The sequence below is a fragment of the Trichechus manatus genome, unplaced genomic scaffold (genome assembly GCF_000243295.1).
Source record: "Trichechus manatus latirostris isolate Lorelei unplaced genomic scaffold, TriManLat1.0 scaffold00004, whole genome shotgun sequence".
Classification (NCBI taxonomy): Eukaryota; Metazoa; Chordata; class Mammalia; order Sirenia; family Trichechidae; genus Trichechus; species Trichechus manatus.
This window is the reverse complement of record NW_004443940.1, coordinates 11,639,072-11,659,214: the sequence shown is the minus strand read 5'-3', so window position 1 is coordinate 11,659,214 and position 20,143 is coordinate 11,639,072. Positions and strand designations below refer to the sequence as shown.

Here is a 20,143-nt window from a genome sequence, read left to right as displayed (position 1 = left end):
AATTCTTGTCTTCAAGCTTGGGCATTCTCCCTTTTATTTTCTTTTGTAAACAAGCAATGCAAAGACAAACTTGAATATTATAACACACACAGGTCTCAAGGTTCACCGCCCTAGTGCAAGAGAAAATGAAAACAAAAACACGGTTCTTTCAAAATACACCTACAATATCTCCTTCAAAAAGCCTTCCCAGTTTAATCCATTATTCTAAAAATATGTGTTGGATGAAATACCTTCGACTTCTGGAAGTGCTACGAATGTAAGCACTACAGGTGGACACAGAAAAATCCTATCCCTCTCTCCTATATTCTCTATCATGTAGTGGTTTGCTTTTTAATTACTCTTTAAAGAGTTACAATGTAGTGTTTCAGCATCCCAGATAAGAACTTAGGAGGTAAAGACTCCTCTCTTCTAGCTTTAGAAAGGACACGTATGCCAAATGTTCACAACAAAGCCTAACCAGACCCAGCTGGCCATCGGGGAATGGTCCAAGATCTCTCTACGAGATGAGAATTCACATCATTGTGGGGACAGGCTAGCTGGAGAGCTGCACTTTGAAGAACCAGTCACTAGGCTGGTGCAGCTGACCGCCCTTCTGGCCCAGGTAGCTGTCTGTCCCAGGCCGAGAGCTGCCAGCAGGAGCCTGCAGAGACCTGCAGGGATCACAGCCTGTCTCCTAGACCTGGCCACTATTTTCCCTTTCACTCTCCTTTTCCCTCTCCCAACCCCATGTAAAGAACGGGGTTTTAAGGATTAAAACTGTCCTCCACCCCACACGCGTTAAGTATGTAATTCGAGCCCCTATACCTGTGGATAAGGAGACCCGGTGACGCAGTGGTTGAAACAGCTTGGCTACTAACCAAAAGCTCAGCAGTTCGAATCCACCCGGTATCAGGGAGAAAGAAGTGGCAGTTTGCTTGATAAAGATTTACAGCTTTGGAAACCCTCTGGGGCAGTTTTACTCTGTCTTATAAGGTCACACTATGAACCCGAATCCACTCCACAGCAGTGGGTTTGGTTTTGCTGGTTTATTCCTGTGGATGTAATCCTGTTCGGAAAAAGTACTTGTTATGTTAATTAGACGATACCCCCAGTAGGGTGAGTTCTAATCACTTCTGAGTAATAAAAAGAGCAGATTACCAGACACAGAAGCATGCACCCAAGGGAGAAGACAGAGTCATGCGAGGATTGTCCACAAGCCAAGGAACCAAGGAATACCGGCAGGTGCTACTGACAAGGAAAGAATCTACACTGCCAAGATCTTGATTTCTTTGAGCTTCCAAAACTGTGAGAAGATAAATTTCTGTTCTTTAAAGCCACCAACTTGTGGTATTTGTGTTACTGTACCACCCAGTAACTGAGATGGGGTGATGGCCCGACGGCAATAAAGGGTTTGCAAAACCTTATCTACTATAGTTTAACAGTAGTCCCAGCACATACCCTCCACCAAGTAGGCTGGCGGCTAGTAAATGCTGAACGCTCCCTTCTCAAGGCTGCTGCAAGGACGGCCTCAAGGACTTTTCTCGCCTTCCAACAGACTTCTATGTATTTCTTGGTGCATATATTCACTTGGGTGCAGCGCGAAAACCTACGCGGGTGTTTGTGTATGACGTGTCACTCTTGCCATCGCCATGTAGATGTTGGGTGAAACGTTATAATAATTTTTCTAAGAGGCTCAACGTCGCCTTGGTTTGTGTCGGCTCACGGAACGCACATCTCTGTGGAAAGCAGTCCGCGCATCACCGTGTGCGTCACCGGCCGTCTACGTGGACCACGAGCAGTGCGCACGCGCCAGGCTTGACCACCGCAACTTCCGAGCGCTGAGGGGGCGGGCAGGACAGTGACGTACCCAGCGGGTCCGATCAAGACACCCTTTTCTGGTTCCTCCGCGTGGATACTGGTAGCCATCTCCGGAAGCAGAATCGAGAGTGAGGGGAGGGACTGGCTGGAGTTCGCAGGAGCTGCTGCGGATTGCTCCCACCCAGTCTGGAGGATTCATCTGGCCCAGTCAGGGTCTGAGGCAACTGGCTGCTGGCGGGGCGACGCCCCGCGCACGCGCAGTGCGAGTCAGCTGATCTGCCCCGGCGGTCATGTGATGAGGGGCGGTGCCGAAAGGGCTACAGGCAGGGTAGCGGAAGGGAAGCAAACGGCGGCTTCAGCGGCGGTGGTAGCAGCAGTATGGCTGTCCTCTACGGGGGTGTAGAGGGGTGAGTGTGGCCGACGGAGAGAGCCCGGGAGGGTCGGCCTGCAAGGGGCCTGGGCCACCCCGGGCCTGAGGGCGGGTTAGAAGGCCGTGGCCAGGCCGGCCGGCAAGTGGCCTCGGGCCTGAAGATACCGCTGGTTTGGGCTTTTGGGCTGCGGAGCCTTCGAGAGGAGGGGTATGAGCACGCGCAAGAGTGCCTTTGCGTGCGGGCGTGCGCCTTGCAGGGGCTCTGCGCGTGCCACGGCCACACCCCTGGGGGCGTCCTTTGTGTTTCATGGCGGAACCATGCCCCTTTTTCCCACGAACGATCCTCTCCTGTGTCTCTCGCAGGAGAAGCTCCATTGCCCTGTACCTGACCCCAGAAAGATTTTTGCAGAACAGGTGTCAGATGTGAAGTTGCTGGGCAGGGAGTGGGGATGGGGTAGAAGCCGGGACAAAGATTTTGCTGGAGGGTAACTGGGAGCTGGAGCAGCTGCAAGCCAGAATGCGTTTGTCTGCTCTGATGGTGGAATGCCCACCCCACTCCACCCCCGGCACTCCAGGCTCTTCACACCAAATGGAACGTTTTGTTTTTCTTCCATTTTTTCTGTTCAGAAGCTTGTGTACTTCTTTCAATAGCTCTGCCTCTCAGTATGACTATGGGCAAGACTTCTGATCCATGTGGACATCAGTTTTCACATGTGTAAAACGAAGGGAGGGGTGAACAAGATGATCGCCAAGTCCCCTGCCAGTGACACATTCTCGGAATCTGGATGTGTCACATCAGGGCATGACAAGAGGGTGGCTGTCGCTCTCAGCCAGGGCACTGTACTTTCCAATCTGAGATTGTATTCACTTCTCTGGCAACCACTGCTGACTCATGTACCCCAAACTAATTGTTTATTGCTGTTAAAAGTTGATAGATACACCTATTGATATACCTATTGCAGTTTTTTTTTTTTTTTTTAAATATAAGTACAGGAGCGTGCACCCATCCCTAGTACATTCATCTGTGAGCTCTGACCCATTTTTCCAGCTTTCAGTGAGATTCTTTTGGATGTTGAATTTGCCACTTCAGGTATTAACTTCCCCTCGAAACTTAATGTCATTTGAGTTTGAACACTAGGTTGTCAGTGTCCTCTTCTAAGACATTCCTAAAAGTGCTGATCAAATAAAAAACTACATCACACCTTCCAAACTACCATTTGTCCCAGTATTTGAGGGGTTAGTTGCTTAAGTAGGTATAAACTCACCCAGTTGTCCTGACTCTGGTCAGCTTTCATAGGGTTATTTTGAAGATCTTCGCAGCTGGAGCTGGACCTTGAAAGGCAGCCTTTAGCTGTTGTGAAAAAAGGAAAGATAAATGACATTCTCTTTAGCCACATTTGCTAAGTGTTGGCCTGTGCCAGGTTCTGGGATAGGCATGAAGGTGGAAGGATGGTCCAGAGCTTGACTCAATGGAGTTCATAGTCTAGTGACAGGCAGACAGAAAAACAACCAATTACACTCCTAATACAGAGGAATTCTGAAGAGCTATGGGACACTGAGAAGCCTTAACTAATGGCGCTGTGGGGGTAGGAAGCTTTTGAGAGCTAGGGTCTTGAGGGGTAAGTAGGACTTCCTCAGGGGAAGATGAGCAAGAACTATGTTTCAGTCCAACAGCAGAACAACAAACATCAAACCACAGAGGTGGGTTTGGGAATGGTTATTGGATTTACTGAAGCCGACTCCTCCATCACACTGGGTTATGAGACAAGGGCTGCATGAGCTTGGCTGTGTCTCTGCAGGCTTTTCTGAGCAGGACTGAGTGCCCCCTTGTGTTCTGTAGGGGAGGCACGCGGTCCAAGGTCCTTTTACTCTCTGAGGATGGGCAAATCCTGGCAGAAGCAGATGGACTCAGCACAAACCACTGGGTAAAGGCCGCACTGAGGGGACCAGTGAGCTTGGATGTGGTTTTATTCTCTGTTACCCTGGTTGAGGTAGTGGTTGGGGCTTATAGAGCAGCCTTCAGGGGCAACATAGGTCTTGCAAGCCTTTGTAACTCTTTCTTCCCTTAATTGGGGCCAGCTGATCGGGACAGACAAGTGTGTGGAGAGGATCAACGAGATGGTGAACAGGGCCAAGCAGAAAGCAGGGGTGGATCCTCTGGTACCTCTACGCAGCTTGGTGAGTCTGGGGCAGAGCCTGGGAGTTCAGTCATCAGTGACACTGAGACAGGTGGCAAGTTTGGATTAAAGTACAGCAGCTGTAGAGGGAGCAGCCTCTAAGGCTTAGTCCCTGCTCTAGAAGCTCACACATGAACTTACCCATTCTTGTGGCTTCAGTTGCCACCTGCGAGCCACAAGTGGGTTGGAACAGCACAGGGCTTTGGAGAGCCATTGAGACCTTGGTTTTAATCCCAGCTTTGCCACTTACTGTCTTTGTGACCCTAAGCAGGTTACTTACTTTCTCTAAGCCTCAGTTTTCTCATTTGGAAAATGAGGATAGTAACAGTAGCTAGCTACCTCCGTTTAGGAAGTCAAATGATATACATCTTAAAGTGGTTAGCGTAGAGCCTCACCCATAGGCACTCATTTAATGCTCGCTAGTATTAGTCCCAGCTCAGCTCTTTTCTCCCAAGTCATTGTAGCTTCAACTACACCCCAGACATATCCCCAGGGAGATGTTCTGCAGGCATAGCCAGCCCTCTGTATTCCGAACCGAGCTCATCTCTCCATCTCCCCTCAATGTGCTTCTCTGGCTGAGTTTTCTGTTAAGGCACTGCTATCCTTCCAAGCTCCATACCTGACATCGTTGAATCTTCCTTTGTCCATCCCCAGTCCAGGCCGTTCTCTCAGCCATAGCCTTCTGAGGGGTCATTGTGTGGGGTGGAAGGAGGACTGGGGCTGGATAAGCAGGGTAAGCCCAGATATGGAGAGCAGGGGGTAGACATCAGGAGGGGAGGGGGCTGAGAAAGGAGCTGGGTCTGGGGCCCTACTCGCTCGCTCGCTCACCTCCCGCGTGGCCTAGGGCCTATCCCTGAGCGGTGGGGAGCAGGAGGACGCAGTGAGGATCCTGATGGAGGAGCTGAGGGACCGATTTCCCTACCTGAGTGAAAGCTACTTAATCACCACCGACGCCGCCGGCTCCATCGCCACAGCTACGCCGGACGGTGAGGAGGTGGAGGGAGGGGCAAGGTTGAGAACTGGTTTCCTTGGGAAAGCCCCTTAGATGTAGCTAGTAAAACTTGTCTTCCAGGTAGCTGGAAGGCAGCCTCCATCATATTCTCCCCTTGACATTTCTTTCTTAGATTAAGTGTTCTGGAGCTAGGACTGGCAAAAGGAGGGAGGGAAGGAAGGGTATTTTGATGGGAAGCAAGTAGTGGAACTTGCAGACGTAGGGGCAGAAGGGAGCCTCTGGTGGTAGTGGAGTGATGAAGACAGGCTGGGGAAGGCAGTCAGTTCCTAGAATAAAAGTGAGAGGAGCTCTGTCACAGCATTGGTACTGTGAGATTGACATTTGAGTCCCAGTTCCCGTTTAGCAGCTGTATCATCTTGAAGAAGTTACTTAACTCTGAGTTTCAGTTTCCTCACTGTAAAATGGGGCTAGTTGTGTTCATGAGATGGTTCAGGGTATTGAGTGAGCATCCATAAGGGAACTGGGTCTAGCACAATCCCTGGCACACAATAAGTACTCAGTAAAAAGCAAGTAGAGTCGTCATTTGAAAGCTGGCTGGGCGAGGAGCCACATTTCCTCAAGGCACAGACCTGTTCTTTTTTGTCCCCCAGAGAAGGGTTCTACATGATTGGCGTTTCTCTGAGACCTAGGCCCTCCCGGCCTTCTACCTTGAGGCAGGAAACTATCTGGGCTCAGTTGCCTCTACGTGAGTGGGTGGGGATCCCTTTCCCAGGGCTGTTTTCTGTCCTACCCTCAGTGCGAGGCTGTGTGCCCTTTTCAGGCCTGGCCACACTGAACCTCCTGTGCCCTCTCTCTAGGTGGGATTGTGCTCATCTCTGGGACAGGCTCCAACTGCAGGCTCATCAACCCCGATGGCTCTGAGAGCGGCTGTGGTGGCTGGGGCCACATGATGGGGGATGAGGGCTCAGGTGAGCTCACACTGCCTAGACCTGGCTGAGGGTCCTGGACCTTTGTTTTCCTTTCCTCTGCCCTCGGCCTGCTGAACCCTTGGGGCTCTCTGGGGGACAGCTCCAGAACCTGACAGTTCTGAGTCCAGGATAATGACTGGGAGACCATAAATATGCGAATGTTGGACTGACTGCTGCCCGTTCTCCAGCAGTGACTTGCATCTAGGATTCAGGTTTTCATGCCTCAGCGCAGCAGCCATTGCCTACATGTGTTGGACTTTTGGAGTCCTTAGGGAAGAGTTGAAACTAAGATCACAGATGGCAGGTTATGTTGTACCAGTCTGTTAGTGGGGGTATAGAAGCTCCTCCCACCCTCACCTCTTTATAGGACCCCATGTGTGCAGAGTAAAACTGCTCCAGACGGTTTTCAAGGCTGTGACGTTTCAGAAGCAGATCTCCAGGTCTGTCTTCCAAGGTGCTTCTGGGTGGGTTTGAACCACCAACCTTTTGGCTAGTAGTTGAGCACTTAACTCTTTGTGCCACTGAGACCCAATTCTTTATAGATAGCATGTGTATAATTTCATGGGGGTCCTTGGGGTCCAGCTCTTAGCAGTGACTCCAGTGGTTTGTGTGGCAGCTCACTGACCTTGTCTTCATCTTGAGGGAGGTGCTAGTGTGACAGCCCTACCTATTCTGTCTTCCCCTCTAGCTTTCCCTTATCTGAGTCAGTCAGATACAGTTTGATTAGAGCCGTGTCGTCCGTCCCCCCCCCCCCCGCCCCGGCTGGAAGTCAACAAAGCTAATTTGCTGTAAAACTCAGGTAGATCACTAGCCTTGCCTGGATGTGAGCTTGGGGAGATTGCCCCCCATCTTCTTAGCCCTTTCTGCTCTCCACAGCCTACTGGATTGCACACCAAGCAGTGAAGATAGTGTTTGACTCCATTGACAACCTAGAGGCAGCACCACATGACATTGGCTACGTCAAACAGGCCATGTTCAGCTATTTCCAGGTATGCTCCCTGCCTCCAGTAGACATGCACCCCTGGGGTAGGGCAGCAGGAGACTGAGCAGGAATGGATGCAGGAGAGGGATGGGTGGGTAAAGGGATGTTGGGGGAGGGGCGATTGGAGCTGGGGGTTGGAGAGGTCATAGGTGAGGATTTAGAATGACACGGGCAGTGTGTTCCAGGAAGGTGCCAGGCAAGAGGAAGGGGTGAGTTGGGGATGAGTGGTTAGCCAGAGTTTATTCTTGGTCAGCTGACTCCCCTGGGAGGTGAAGGCAGATGGTGTTCTAGGCTGGGATGAAAAGTGCAGGGTGAGGTCAGGAGACCGGGCAGCAGGACAGACAGCAGGTAAAGTTGGAACAAATGTGTTAACAGTAGTCGATTCTGGCTTGTATGGGTTATGAAGGAGAGCCCATTAAGAGGTGGGAAGGGACAGTTTCTACCCGGAGTGTTGGGGATTCAATTTCCTCCTGTCTCTTTTGTTCTTTGTAGTGGGTTAGGAAACAATTTGAGCTGAACCAGAGGTAAAAGGTCGGAGGGGTGGAAAGAAGGATGAGACATTTGTTTGATAGACCCTCTCTCTGTGAGGGCCAGTTAGTCTTGCTGCCACCCACTTAGGTGAGCTGGGAGTGGGGTCAGAAGGGAGATTAGAGATGCTGGAAAGTAGAACCTGTATTCTCAGGGCTCAGGGATTGGTGATTAAAGAGGAACAATGGCCTGGGCCAAGGAGAGAAATAGTGAGGGGCCTGGAAGAGGAATCACTTCCTATAGGAAGGAGAGTAAAACTATCCTTACTCAGCAAATCGGTTCTAAACTCCACTAACATGTCTACCACTCCCTCTTTTATTTTTCAATCTACTTTGCAACCTCTAGAGTTATCTTCCAGATTAAACGAGATAATGTGTATAAAACACTTATTAGTACATTGCTGTAGGTGCTCTAATATTAGCCTCTGCTTCCATTTGCTAAAATGTTTTCTGGGGGACCACTGGTTCTGCAGGACCTGAAGAGGTGTTAGGGGTGTGTAGGTTTGTTGGGGTGGACAGAGCTGGTCTCCTATGGTCAAATAAGATTGGGAGAAACAAAGTTAAATAGATTTCTTGGTGGCAGGACTTCTCAGAGCGTGTAGTTTGCTACTGTGCATTGTGACTCTCCAAGGGGGAGTGGCAGTGTGCAGTGTTCCTCAAACTCCTTCGGTCAAAGAAATCTTTCCAGGCACACCTCAAAGAATACACCTTGGGGAAGGTAGATCTGTACCTGTGCTGCCTCCAAGGTAATCGGTAAGGAGCAGTGGAGTTCACGTTGGAGAAAAGAAACAAGATTTCAAAGAAGAAATCGAAAATTCTTGCACTTTCTAGATTTAACAAAAACTATTCTAGCTTTTCCAGTAGTACAGATAGGAAAGGCCACTTGGGTGGGCAGTCTGGAGTTTCTCTCTTGCTTCTGATGACTATCTGCATATGCTCTCTCTCTCTCAGGTGCCAGATCGGCTAGGAATCCTCACCCACCTGTATAGGGACTTTGATAAATGCAGGTTTGCTGGGTTTTGCCGGAAAATTGCAGAAGGTACTGGAGGTGGGGCAAGGTTTTATCTGGCTTGGTTCCCCAGAGACCTCCCTAATTGGAGGGTGGAGTGGGGTTTGGACGAGGACTGGAAGCCAAGCTCCCTTTGACCAAGTGCCCTCAGTGCCGTGGGCCTTGGTGGTGGTAGGCCTCACTGGACAGAAGGGCACGCGGGTTATATTAATTGTTTCCTATTACCTGTGTTTCTCTTGACAGCTGTCATGGTTTTGTAGGTTGTAAGCCTCTTTTTGAGAAATTCATGAAGCAGTTGTTCTTTGGACAATGTATAATTTTTTTTTAAACCTGTTATACCCAAAGAACTAGGGGATTATGGAGAGGTTGCACTTACTTTGTTGGGAGTCAGAAGCAGAACGTAGGGTTTGCTCTCTGCATATGGGTCTTTCCCCACTGTAAGGTCCATACTCCCTTCATTTGGATTCCCACAGCCTCAGCGTTCATTCTAGCGCTGTCAGAGCCCACTGGACTGAGGCCCTCCAGAGCCGGGCCTGTTCTTGTCCCTTCTGTGGTAGAGCCAGCAAGGGGCTACCAACAGTGGACTTGTAGGTGGGTGCGAGGCACCAGCAGGAGTACCAGTTAGCTGCTCAGGGAGGGCCCCAGGGCCCCAGCGCTGAGGGACCCTGAGGGACAGACTCACGGTAGCTCTGTGTAAGCTGGAGTACAAACCAGGGGCCGCTGTGCTCCTCTAGTGGGGGTCGCCCTTCCAGTGCCTGGAATGAAGCCCCTTCTAGGTTGGGGGCGGGGACGGGGAGAGTGGTACATGAGAGGCTCGCTTGCTTCCATGCCATGTTGTGGGTATCCATTCCTGATTTAGGCCTCCACTAGCCAGAGGTGTTCCACTGTGGCTGCCTTTCATCAAAAGGAGGGAGTAACTGAGGGCTGGCAGCTCCCTAGGTATTCACCAGCTCCCCCTCATCTTCCTCCCCACCCCAGGTGCTCAGCAGGGAGACCCCCTCTCCCGGTACATCTTCAGGAAAGCTGGGGAGATGCTGGGCAGACACGTTGTAGCCGTGTTGCCTGAGATTGACCCGGTGAGTCGAGGTGGGACATGAAGGTTGGAAGCTGCTGGGCCACATTTGGCCCTTTACCACCAGGACAGGACTGACCTCCCAAACCCTGTGTAAATTCAATTCTGTTTTAAATTAACTGAGGGTATGAGAAAAATTTCTGTAGAAAGTCTGTAGCATGATAAAGTACTTTGGTCAAGTGCCTTCCCTCTGTGATGGGTTATGATCTGTATGTAGGTACAGGACACTGGTTTCATGTACTGCAGGCACCGCCCCCCTTCTTTCACTCCTGCTCTTGTCCCTCCCCTTCCTCATCTCTTTCCTTCCTCTGTATTGTTGCATAACCTTTTTTCTTTTTCCAAGATCTTTTTTGTTTTTGAGTGTCCCTTATTTTCTTCCTTTCCTTGAGCCTACCTTCTGGTTCTCGGCTAGAGGGAGAGTAACTGGGATAGTATGGTTTGGTCTTAAGAAACCACCCCCTCCAGTCCTGGAGAGGCTTGGTCGGCCCCCAGCATCCATTTTCTGCCCTCTGCCCAGGTCTTGTTCCAAGGGGAGATTGGCCTCCCCATCCTGTGTGTGGGCTCTGTGTGGAAGAGCTGGGAGCTGCTGAAGGAAGGTGAGTTTGGAGGTGGTAGAGAAGAGAGGAGGACTAGGGGATGGGCCTGGGAAGGAGGTGGCCCAGAAGAGCTGCCTGCCCAGGGAGAACTTGGGGTTGGGCTAGGGGTACTGCTCCCAGCAAGAGGCTGGGGCCTGAGGGCCTGGACTAGTAGCTGATGCTTCAGGCCAAGGCCCTAAGCCCTCCTCCTGCCAGTAAGCTCTTATATAAGGTCCCCTCCCAGCTTCAGTGGACTCTTGAAAAGATGATCTTTTCCAAAGGATTAAATAATAACTACTTTCTAAAAATGGAAGACAAATCTAACTTAAAATCAGACTTTCTGATGTGTGTGATAACCTGTGGTGACATCCTCAGTCATCACAATCCTAGCCAAAAGGAACATGACTTCTTAGCCATTGGAGCCTTATTTCAGGCAGTTGTACGGTTTCCATTAGACATTCCTGAAGTAGCTCAAGGACCTCCATTGCTGCTTTGGAGTTCTTCACGTCAGGTGCCCTGGGTTTGAATGGGGGCTGCTGGCTCCAGTGCCCCTCACAGCTGTTACTGGGTTCATGTGCCTTGGTGCACCCTGTGCTGGGGATTCGGCATGGGGGCCCTCCAGGACCTCTACAGGAATGCTCGGGGCCCAGGCTTATCTTTCTCCCTCTGCCCCACCTCTCGTTGGTCTCCGCTCATCTCTGTTCTCTGCATTCTTTCCCTCCAGGTTTCGTTTTGGCGCTGACACATGGCAGAGAGATGCAGGCTCAGAACTCTTTCTCCAGCTTCACCTTGATGAAGCTGAGGCACTCCTCGGCCCTGGGTGGGGCCAGCCTTGGGGCTAAGCACATCGGGCACCTCCTCCCCATGGACTACAACGTCAATGCCGTTGCCTTCTACACCTACACCTTTTCCTAGGGGTCTGGTCCTGGCTCCACCTCTTCCAAGCCCAGTGGACATTGGGTGCTGGAAGGGAGGAAGCTTTTTCTTCCTTTTTCCTTTTTTTTTTTTTTAAAAAAAACACATAGAAAATAAACGCACTTTACCCACTCCCCAATGGGATTGTGTTGTCAGGCCGACTTCATGTGTACATCCTTAGTACACTTGCCAGATATCCCAGAGGGCTCAGGAATGGTTTTAGTCCAAGGTTTAAAGCCCCATCCCAGGTGCTTGGCCTGTGGTCTGCAGTACTTAGGCAGGTAATTGATCTGTGCAGGCTCTCCTCCCTCCATTACCATACATATATGCTGACTAGCTGCCAGGTAACCTGTGACCTCAATTGTCTCCCATCAAAGTAATGATCCCTGCCCAATCGTGTTCAGTAGAACTAAGTGTTCTCCACGTAGAACATCAAAGGGAATAACCTTAGGCATATGACATCCTCTTCCTGTGACAGTTCAGTGAATTTAGGGGAGAAGGGTACATCTCTAATCTGAGAGAGTTAGAACATCACTGATTTGGTAATCGGGTAAACAGCACGTTTGGCAGTTTCTCACGTGAATAAGTTCTTGAGAGATTTATGAAGATTGCTGAGATCAAAGAAGGCCAGTTGGGCACAATTTACCTAGGTGGTCCACCTATTCTAGGCTGCTGCCAGCCCGGCTCTGGTTAAAGCATGATGCTGTTATGTGGCACCGGGAACGATGAACATCAGTGAAGAACAGACAATGGTTCCTGTCCCCTGGATAACTCGTTTGATCAGTAAAGACAAGCCCAGAGCTTCCTCTGCTGCTGCCCATGCTGTTTGGTGGACTGAAGACGAGTCTTAATCCACAGAGGCTGCCTCTACAAGTGTTTAGAGTGTAAACTATTAGAAGGCATGGATCATGTCCTAGATAACAGTTTTCAAGCTTATGCACACCAATAATTCTAGGAGTGACTTTCAAATTCAGATTTATGTGCCCTTCCCCCCTAAGGTGTCTGATTCAACAGGTCGGGTGGGATGGGGAATTTTCTACTAGATACCTTAGCTAATTGCTGTAGGGGGTCTGGTATCTGCAGCTGAGGGAGTTTTACCCTGCAGCTTTTGAGTTCTGATTGGGCACTCTAGGGGGTCTTCTATATAGGCTTGTTTCCCAAGTCAGTTGACACTGTACTTTCACACACTGGCATTCATACAGAACAGAATAGCAGCAGCTCTCATCCCATCGTGCTCAGCCCAGCAAGCCAGAGTTTTGAGCAATAAGAAGTCCCTTTTGAAGGGACAGCCAGCCATCTACGCCTCCATCTATGGCCCAAACCATTGGACTGTGGGGCCGAGCTCTCAGCAAGTCTCCACTACACCAGTGGTGAAAAGCTTGTAAAGAGAACAAGGATACACACAAGAGGTGAATTTGCTGTTGTTACAGCCCTAGTAATACTGTTGAGTTTTTAATAAGTGGCGAGTTTTGGAGAAGTGAAGTTCGAACCGCTATTTTTACATGATATTAAGGATCAAGCAGTATTTTGGACTTAGAATCCAAAGTTTATGGATGAAAAGTGGAATTTATAAATACTGAGACCAACTAATGTTTAGGATATGGTCATCACGAGGGTCTACAATTCAAAAGCACAAGGAATGTTTTAGAGCAGAGCAAGGAACACATCTTGATTGATTCTGTAGTCTTCAGCACATCAGCATTGAGTAGTTGAAAAAAATGAAGGCAGTCTTAAAGTGCACGAGGTCAGATTGTGCTCCTGATTCCTTTAGCCAAAGGAGAAGTAATGACGTAGCTTATTCTCTAGCTATTACACAGAGGCTCAGGTGCAGAAAACCCTAAATGATTTTAATGTTTTCCCCCTTCAATTTTAAACTTCTATTCTCCTTCCCTCAACAAAATATCAGGAATAATTCATGGGATTCTCCACTTCGAAGGCATTGAAGACGTATGCACTCATCTGATCCCACACAGCCCTGTGACAAGGCAAGAGCTTGGGACAAGCACTGACTTGAACGAAGCCAGCACTGCCTTTAACTGTGATCTCGTGGACAGCACAGCATCACCTGTACCATTCATTCAGCAGACATGTATGGAACATCTAGGTGTGACGATGCTCCAAGGATTAAAATTTTCACCCTTCTTCAGTTGGGGAAAATTCATGGAAGTGCACACTTAAAATACCTGCACTTTTCTGTGGAATATTACACTTTTCAGTAAAAAGTTTAAGAAGTGAATACACCATCCACATCTTAAGAGTATGTTATGTTACACTCTGATAGTTCAGACACTGTACACACATAACTATTGTTTTTAGTTGCCATTGAGTCGATTCCAACTCATGATGACCGCATGTGAGAGAGTAGAACTGCTCTATGGGGTTTTCAAGGCTCTGACCTTTCAGAAGCAGATTGCCAGGCTTATCTTCCAAAGTGCCTGTGGGTATGTTCAAACCTCCATCCTTTGGGCTAGTAGTTGAGTGCTTACACCCAGGGACTCCTACACATAACTGTAGCACCTCAAGTCTATAAATAAGCAAGTCAGTTCAGATTCCTACCCCTCCAGGTTTAATGAAGGTGATAAAAGGCCTCAAAACAAAACCCAGGGGCCCTGGTCTGGCCCCATGGTCTTTTTACCATATGAGAAAGCTCAGACAATCATTGGGAGTTTTAAACTTAGTGTAAATTGAAACTAAGTACACATTACCTAATTAATCTCCAGGAATTATGTGATTTGTTAACCCAGTAGTCCCCAGTGCCTAAACCAGCATTTGGTACAAAGCAGGCTCTCTAACCTGTCCAATAGTTGAAAGGCAAATAGAGAATTCCTTTAGCTGTTTACTAGGTAGGAGTCAGTTTTGCCCAGAAACAGAAAATATCCATGTATTAACTGTCTACATGTATTCTAAAATTAAGCTGTCTAAATTTCACAATAGCCTCAAGAGGGAAATGTACCTTTACAAATAAGGAAACTGGTTCAGGCTGAGGGCAAAAAGAAAGCGATTTCCGAGCCCACACTCTTACCACTCTGTAACCCTATTTGGAATGGAAAACTATGCAACTAAAACTATGATTAAAAACACACACACACACACCCCATGCACATACACCCCCTGCCGTATGATACAGAATGACCCAATCTGAGGAAGAAGGGTACCACTGCCAGTAAAAGCATTTTATTCTCATTTTATTGAGATTTTCAACAGCTGCCATTTGGTTTGTATAGCAAAATTCTTAAAAAGTAACTTTTTTCCATTTTTTAAATTTTTATGAAAATTATTTCCTCAATTTTAAAGCCCTGTCCCTCCTCCAAAGAAGTATTAATAACTACCACGTAACATTTATTTGGGGGGGTGGTGGTGGTAACAAAAACAGCTTTTAAACACTTGTGAGAGATACAGATCCAGAGTGAAGACCTGCTGGGCCTGCTGAAGGTGCCAAGCTGCCCCAGGGCATCATGAGAACTTCATCCAGGCCAAGAGCCAGTGTGCCCTGCATACACCTTCTGGGGGCTTCTCCTTGTTCCGCAAGCTCCACTCCCTTTTTCCACTCTACCTTCTCTGCTGTCTGCTCTCGTTCCTCCAAAATCTGTCTAACAAAGGCAGCAGGATCTTGAATACATGTTCAACTTTGTAATGGAGACAGGATACTGTATTTAGAAAGTTCAGAGATTCCCCCATCCAGGCTAAGGGAGGAAAAAAGTCGAACATAGCACTGATGGTTTCATTTCCTTGTCCACTCAAGCACACGCTCATACTTATTAAATGACTATCAGATGCTTCAAAAGTCTTGACGTGTGTAGATAGCATAAACGTTCCTTATAAAAAAGTTGCAAAATTATAAAAATTTCTGCAGCAGTTCAGGCTCCTCAAGTGGAGCTTCTAGAAGATGACAAAGCTGGTTGATAAGCAGTCCCTATAATGTGAACAGCAGCTTCCCCTAGGAGTTCTGTTTTGAGGGTTTGGATCACAGGAAGCTAAAATCCAAGTTTAAAAGGCTCCCTTGCTGACAAGCTATGGTATATCCATATAATGGAATATATTCACCAATAAAAAGGAATAAACTATTGATCACATTACATCATGGATGAACCTCGAAAACATTATGCTAAGTGAAAGAAGTCAGGCACAAGAGATCACATATTGTACAATTATGTTCAGAAAACACAAATTTATAGACAGAAAGTAGATTAGTGATTGGCTGGGGCTGGGAACCAGAATAAGTGTAAATGGCATGAGTGATCTTACGCGGGGTGGGGCGGAGGTGTGTGAGAAATTGTCCCAAAACTGAGTTACAGTGATGGCAGCACCACTTGGGAAAGTCACTAAAATCACTGAATTGTATACCTGAAATGGGTGAATTTTATGATATATAAAATATACCTCAATAAAGATATTAAAAAAAAAAAAAAAAAAGACTTCCTACCCTCCAAAGCACCCATCAAGCATTCAGTATTTCTGAAAGCTCACAATCAACAGGACAGGATTATCACTTAGTGTTGGTTTACAGACTGAACATTTTACTATTATCTCAGTATTTTTTTTTAGTATTGAATGGCCTACAATTTTTCTTTATTATTTTTAAATAAAAGGAAAGCAAGATTGGGGGAGAAAGCTCAGTAAATCTTGCAAATGAGACTCCTCGTAACAACAAAATCTAAGGAGGCTTTTTCTCTTGAAATAAAGATGGCGCATCTGTCCCTTTGCACATTTCTCTTCTGTCCCCCGGGGGGTGGATCTCTTGGCTGACACCGGGCAGAGACCAGTGTACTCGGCTGTCCTATTCCCACGACCCCCTAAAAACTCAGACTGACTGGGAACAGCAGTAAGTGGCTGGTGAGGAACTTGTTTCCTTGGGTTGGCCTCCTGTTTCCCTGTCACCAATAGCAGCTTCAAGACGAGAGAAATAAAGACAGAAGATTAAAAGCAAAGGAAAAAAAAAAAACCCTTGCAAAACTGTGACTAGCCAAGTCTGTGAATGACATCCACCACAAGGCTGGAGAGCAGTGGCTATGAAAGTGCTCTGCGTACTACACAGGGTGGAGAGAACAGAATTAACGCTCCACATGGGCAATGAGGGGTGAAATGACTCATGGAGAATTGTGGGCAGAGGCAGGAGGAGAGCAAAGCCCCTGCTGCATGCCAAATCAGGGTCAATTCTCCTGTTCTCTCCACCCACTTCTCAAACTAATGATGTTGGCATTATCCCAAAGAGGAGCAGCTGGGCATACATACAGTCTTCCCCAGTAAGTGGACATCTCTAATTCTTGGTCACATTTGTTAGGTTTCTGCCTGTTTCCATACTTCAACATCACTCAAACCAAGAAACTTTATTAGCCTGTGGCACAGGAACCCTTATCAAAGAACGCCTGCCCCCTACAATCACAGCAGAGTAGATTCCTAGGCTCCAGATGTTTCAGGAGCCTGGGCAGTCATTTCTTTACATGGTGTTTGCAGTAGCACTAATGCAAGAAGATTCAGACAGGCTGTGTCCTTTGGCTCTTTGGCTTCCTCTTCACACAACTTTCCTCTTTGACACGTGTTAATTGCCAGAGTATTCAACTAACCTAAAACCCCAAACCCAAAACCCACTGCTGTCCAGTCAATTCCAACTCATAGTGACCTTACAGGACAGACTAGAACTACCATAGGGTTTCCAAGGCTGTAAATCTTTATGGAAGCAAACTGCCACTTTCTCTAGAACCTTACTTCCCAGCCTCTCCGAAATCAATCAAAACTTTTGATTGTGCAATATACGATTCGTAAAATGCTGCTTGGTAAGTCACTAAAAGTTTTATTTTCAAGCCACAGTTAACAATGTAATCTTAATTAAGGAGACCCCAGCAGTTTTTACTTTGGAAACGAAAGATGCTGCAATGGTCCAGCCTTTTCCTATGATTATTTCTCGTTTGACCCGATGTGATCCCCAAAAGTCCACTGCTGTGGGTCAGAAACTGGTCCACAGATCCAGGTATGCATGTGCTCAGGCCTAGGATGTCCCCATTAAGTTTTCTGCTGCAGGTAAAAGGCCTGAAGAAATAAAAAAGGCATTTCTACGATCTTTTTTCCTCTTGAAGAAAAAGAGATAAAATAATTTTCATCTTGAAGATTTAGAGTCAAATAAATAATCATAATGATCGGAAATCAATCACTAATAAATTAATACCAGGACCAGCCAGAGCTGGCAACTGTTAGGAAGACACAGTTCTATTTCTATACAAATTCTCAAACTTCCAGTTGCCAGCAAAAAAAAGTTTGAACGGAGTAGTGGCTTAAATTCCACATCAAAATAATCACTTATAAATAAATATATGCCTCACCATTAAAACGTAAAGGTGTTGAGCCCGACCTGCACTCAGAACCTTTCCTATGAGGAAAAGTCAGACAGACTGAGGCTACCAGACTTTCCCCAGTGAAGGTCCAACAAAACCCAAGTATATTTTCTGCTAAGAAGTTGGCAAACTCTTAACAATAGCTGAGCCTATGATCTCGGTAGTAACCGTGCTCTCACCTCACAACACAAAATAGTTGGAGAAAAGAGCTGGGCTACAAGAAGGAACCGTTTATAGCTTTTCAGACCCCAGTCCTTTCTCTACATTAAAAAAGGGGTCGCACTGTAAGCCGCTTCCTGACCCTGAAGTTAGTATCTTTGAATAGGACTCAGGCTCCACTGCTCATCTGACAGGAAAACTTTTTTAGTCCTAACCAAATATGCCTTGTGAAACCATGCCAGAGACCAACATGCAACATGGAATAGCACAGCAGTAAGAAAGGCAAGCCCCTTGAACTGTACCTAGCAGCACAGCCTACCCTGCTGTCAGAGCGTGAACCTCCTCAAGGGCGAAGAAACAGCTTAACTCCAGATTCCTGCAGGACCTTCCAGATGGGGAGCCAAACAAGAGTCTATTGCCCTCTTTATGATGGAGACACTCACAGTCTCGAGAATGCACTCCTTCTGTCATCATATTTTCAACAGCCTTCCGAATTCTGAAGTTGGACAGGCTAATGGAGGCTGAGGGAGGAAAAGCAGCCCCAGGAGAGTGAGACCTCTCTCTCTGCACTTCCAAGGCCCTCTGTAGTAGAGGAAACCATCAGCTGAAAGCTGAAGCTGGAATAACGAAGTTTCTTTATTCATAGCCCTCCCTGAAGAGTTAACGGTTCCATTCTCTAGAGGTAGATGCTTGAGGAATTAATGCGTTTGTCTGGAAATACCCGCTCCCCAAGCTAATCTCCTATGACATACAACCTAACAAGGAAGGCCGTTTTTCAAACGACGCTATCCTACAGATTCAAACGAGGAAAAGCTATAGTTCATATTTTAAATCTGTCATTAGCCTGTCGCTGTTCAGAAAGTCAGCAAGGGAACCCATAAGAAAAAGGAGAATTTGTTAAGCTTTCCAGACCCCAGTCCTTTCTTTCCAACCTCTGTCCCACATCCACATACCGAATTTACAGACTTCAAGTTACGTGATCGTTTCCTCATAGGCCTATCACACCATACAGTAGCAGTCACACAGAAGCCACTATCATCCTCAGGCCTCTGCAAGTCTTAGTCCTGGGAGAATGGCCAGGACTAGACTCAATCTCTTTCAATCATGACTCTGCCACCTGCATCGCTATTACACAAAGGCAGCTCCTGATGCCCAGTTTAGTTCCTTATGAGTATCAACAAAAACCCCAGTGAGTTATAGACAGGAAAGGTAAAAGGAACACACCCAGAGAGCGGGACTAACAAGCTCGCAAAGTGGGGTGTATGGGAACTGCAAAATTTTATAACAGGTGGATATATCCTGACAATTAGTCACCTTGATAAAGCAGCCCTCACTCTCCTAGGGTTTTTTGAGTTCCTTTGCATAATTCTACAGGGTGGGGAGAAGCACCCAAAAGCTTCTTGCTAATGTCCTGAAAAATAGATTTACTTGTAAACGTGCGTAAAACTTTTCTAAGGGAATGGAGATACCAAGGGGACCAAGTGTTCATGGGGCTGGAAAAATATATAATCGTGCAAAATAAACTTAAGACACAACTAACAAGATTCAAGAATGACTTCTCCAGGCTCAGCTGGATGGCCAGCACAGCATGCCTCTCATACAGCTTTGGTAATGATGTCTTTTCCTGATAAATCAGAGTATGGTTGGGGTGGACAGGAGACGGGGAGTACCTAGACACCATAAGGGATGAGGTGGCAAATCAACCCCAGTGTTCTTTTACCTTGTAAATGATGAGTCTGATGGTAGCTGTAAACAGAGGCTTAAGAGTAGGACAACAGTAACTGAATGACTCAAGTGACAATTGCCATCACAGTCCTCCCCTTCTGATTTACAACTTTCATCAACCATCAAGAGTTACTGTAAACCAGTACCTTAAGACTCTGTTTTCTTGAATGGAATTCGGGGCAGGGAGAAGTGGGCTCAACAGGCTCCTGGTAATCCCAGTTCATTGCAGGATACCTCCAGGGGTGAGGGAACTGAGCTGTGTGTTCTGGTTTGCCACCTGCTTCTTCCACTTGTCCCTCTTCCCATCCAGCTTATTAGCAAATACGACAAGTAGTTCTCCAGGTGTTCATTGCCCTTCTAAGTATACAGCAGGGTGAAAAGGGCATTTCTTAAACACCTAGTTTTTTCTTGGTCAGCTTATTTGGTTTAAACACACACAGCAGACATTCCTGATGAAGGAAAAAAAAAAAAAAGAGATTGCAATTTCCTTAACTCAAAATAGCTAACAAAAAAAAAAAAGGAAACTGCTCCCCATGGAAGTCAGTAGAACAAAAGAGAAATACTCAGAGGCTCCTAGAATAAGACC

At 47.2% G+C, this 20,143-nt stretch overlaps 2 protein-coding genes across 7 annotated transcripts in view; one reads left to right on the top strand and one right to left on the bottom strand.

Annotated features, from left to right (window-relative positions):
- The first annotated feature begins 1,986 nt into the window (after positions 1-1,986).
- NAGK (N-acetylglucosamine kinase) lies at positions 1,987-11,480 on the top strand. 4 transcript variants are annotated; one of them, XM_004369227.3, is made up of 10 exons: positions 1,988-2,204; positions 4,008-4,092; positions 4,247-4,345; positions 5,189-5,330; positions 6,154-6,264; positions 7,141-7,253; positions 8,725-8,812; positions 9,761-9,858; positions 10,372-10,450; positions 11,154-11,480. In XM_004369227.3, the coding sequence occupies exons 1-10, from the start codon at positions 2,176-2,178 to the stop codon at positions 11,342-11,344; spliced, it is 1,035 nt and encodes a 344-aa protein (XP_004369284.1). In that variant the 5' UTR covers positions 1,988-2,175; the 3' UTR covers positions 11,345-11,480. The 4 variants fall into 4 exon arrangements, with proteins under 4 accessions (XP_023588612.1, XP_004369284.1, XP_023588607.1 ...); XM_023732844.1 differs by lacking the exon at positions 4,008-4,092 and having other exon boundaries at positions 1,987-2,204; positions 11,154-11,472; XM_023732839.1 differs by lacking the exon at positions 1,988-2,204 and having other exon boundaries at positions 2,211-4,092; positions 11,154-11,472.
- A 5,392-nt stretch (positions 11,481-16,872) lies between these two features.
- Positions 16,873-20,143, bottom strand: part of PAIP2B (poly(A) binding protein interacting protein 2B) — a 42,535-nt gene continuing 39,264 nt past the window's right edge. For all 3 annotated transcript variants that reach the window (XM_023732850.1, XM_012556304.2, XM_023732853.1), the window contains one exon: positions 16,873-20,006. The gene's annotated coding sequence lies outside the window, so the exon portion shown is untranslated. The remainder of the gene's footprint in view (positions 20,007-20,143) is intronic.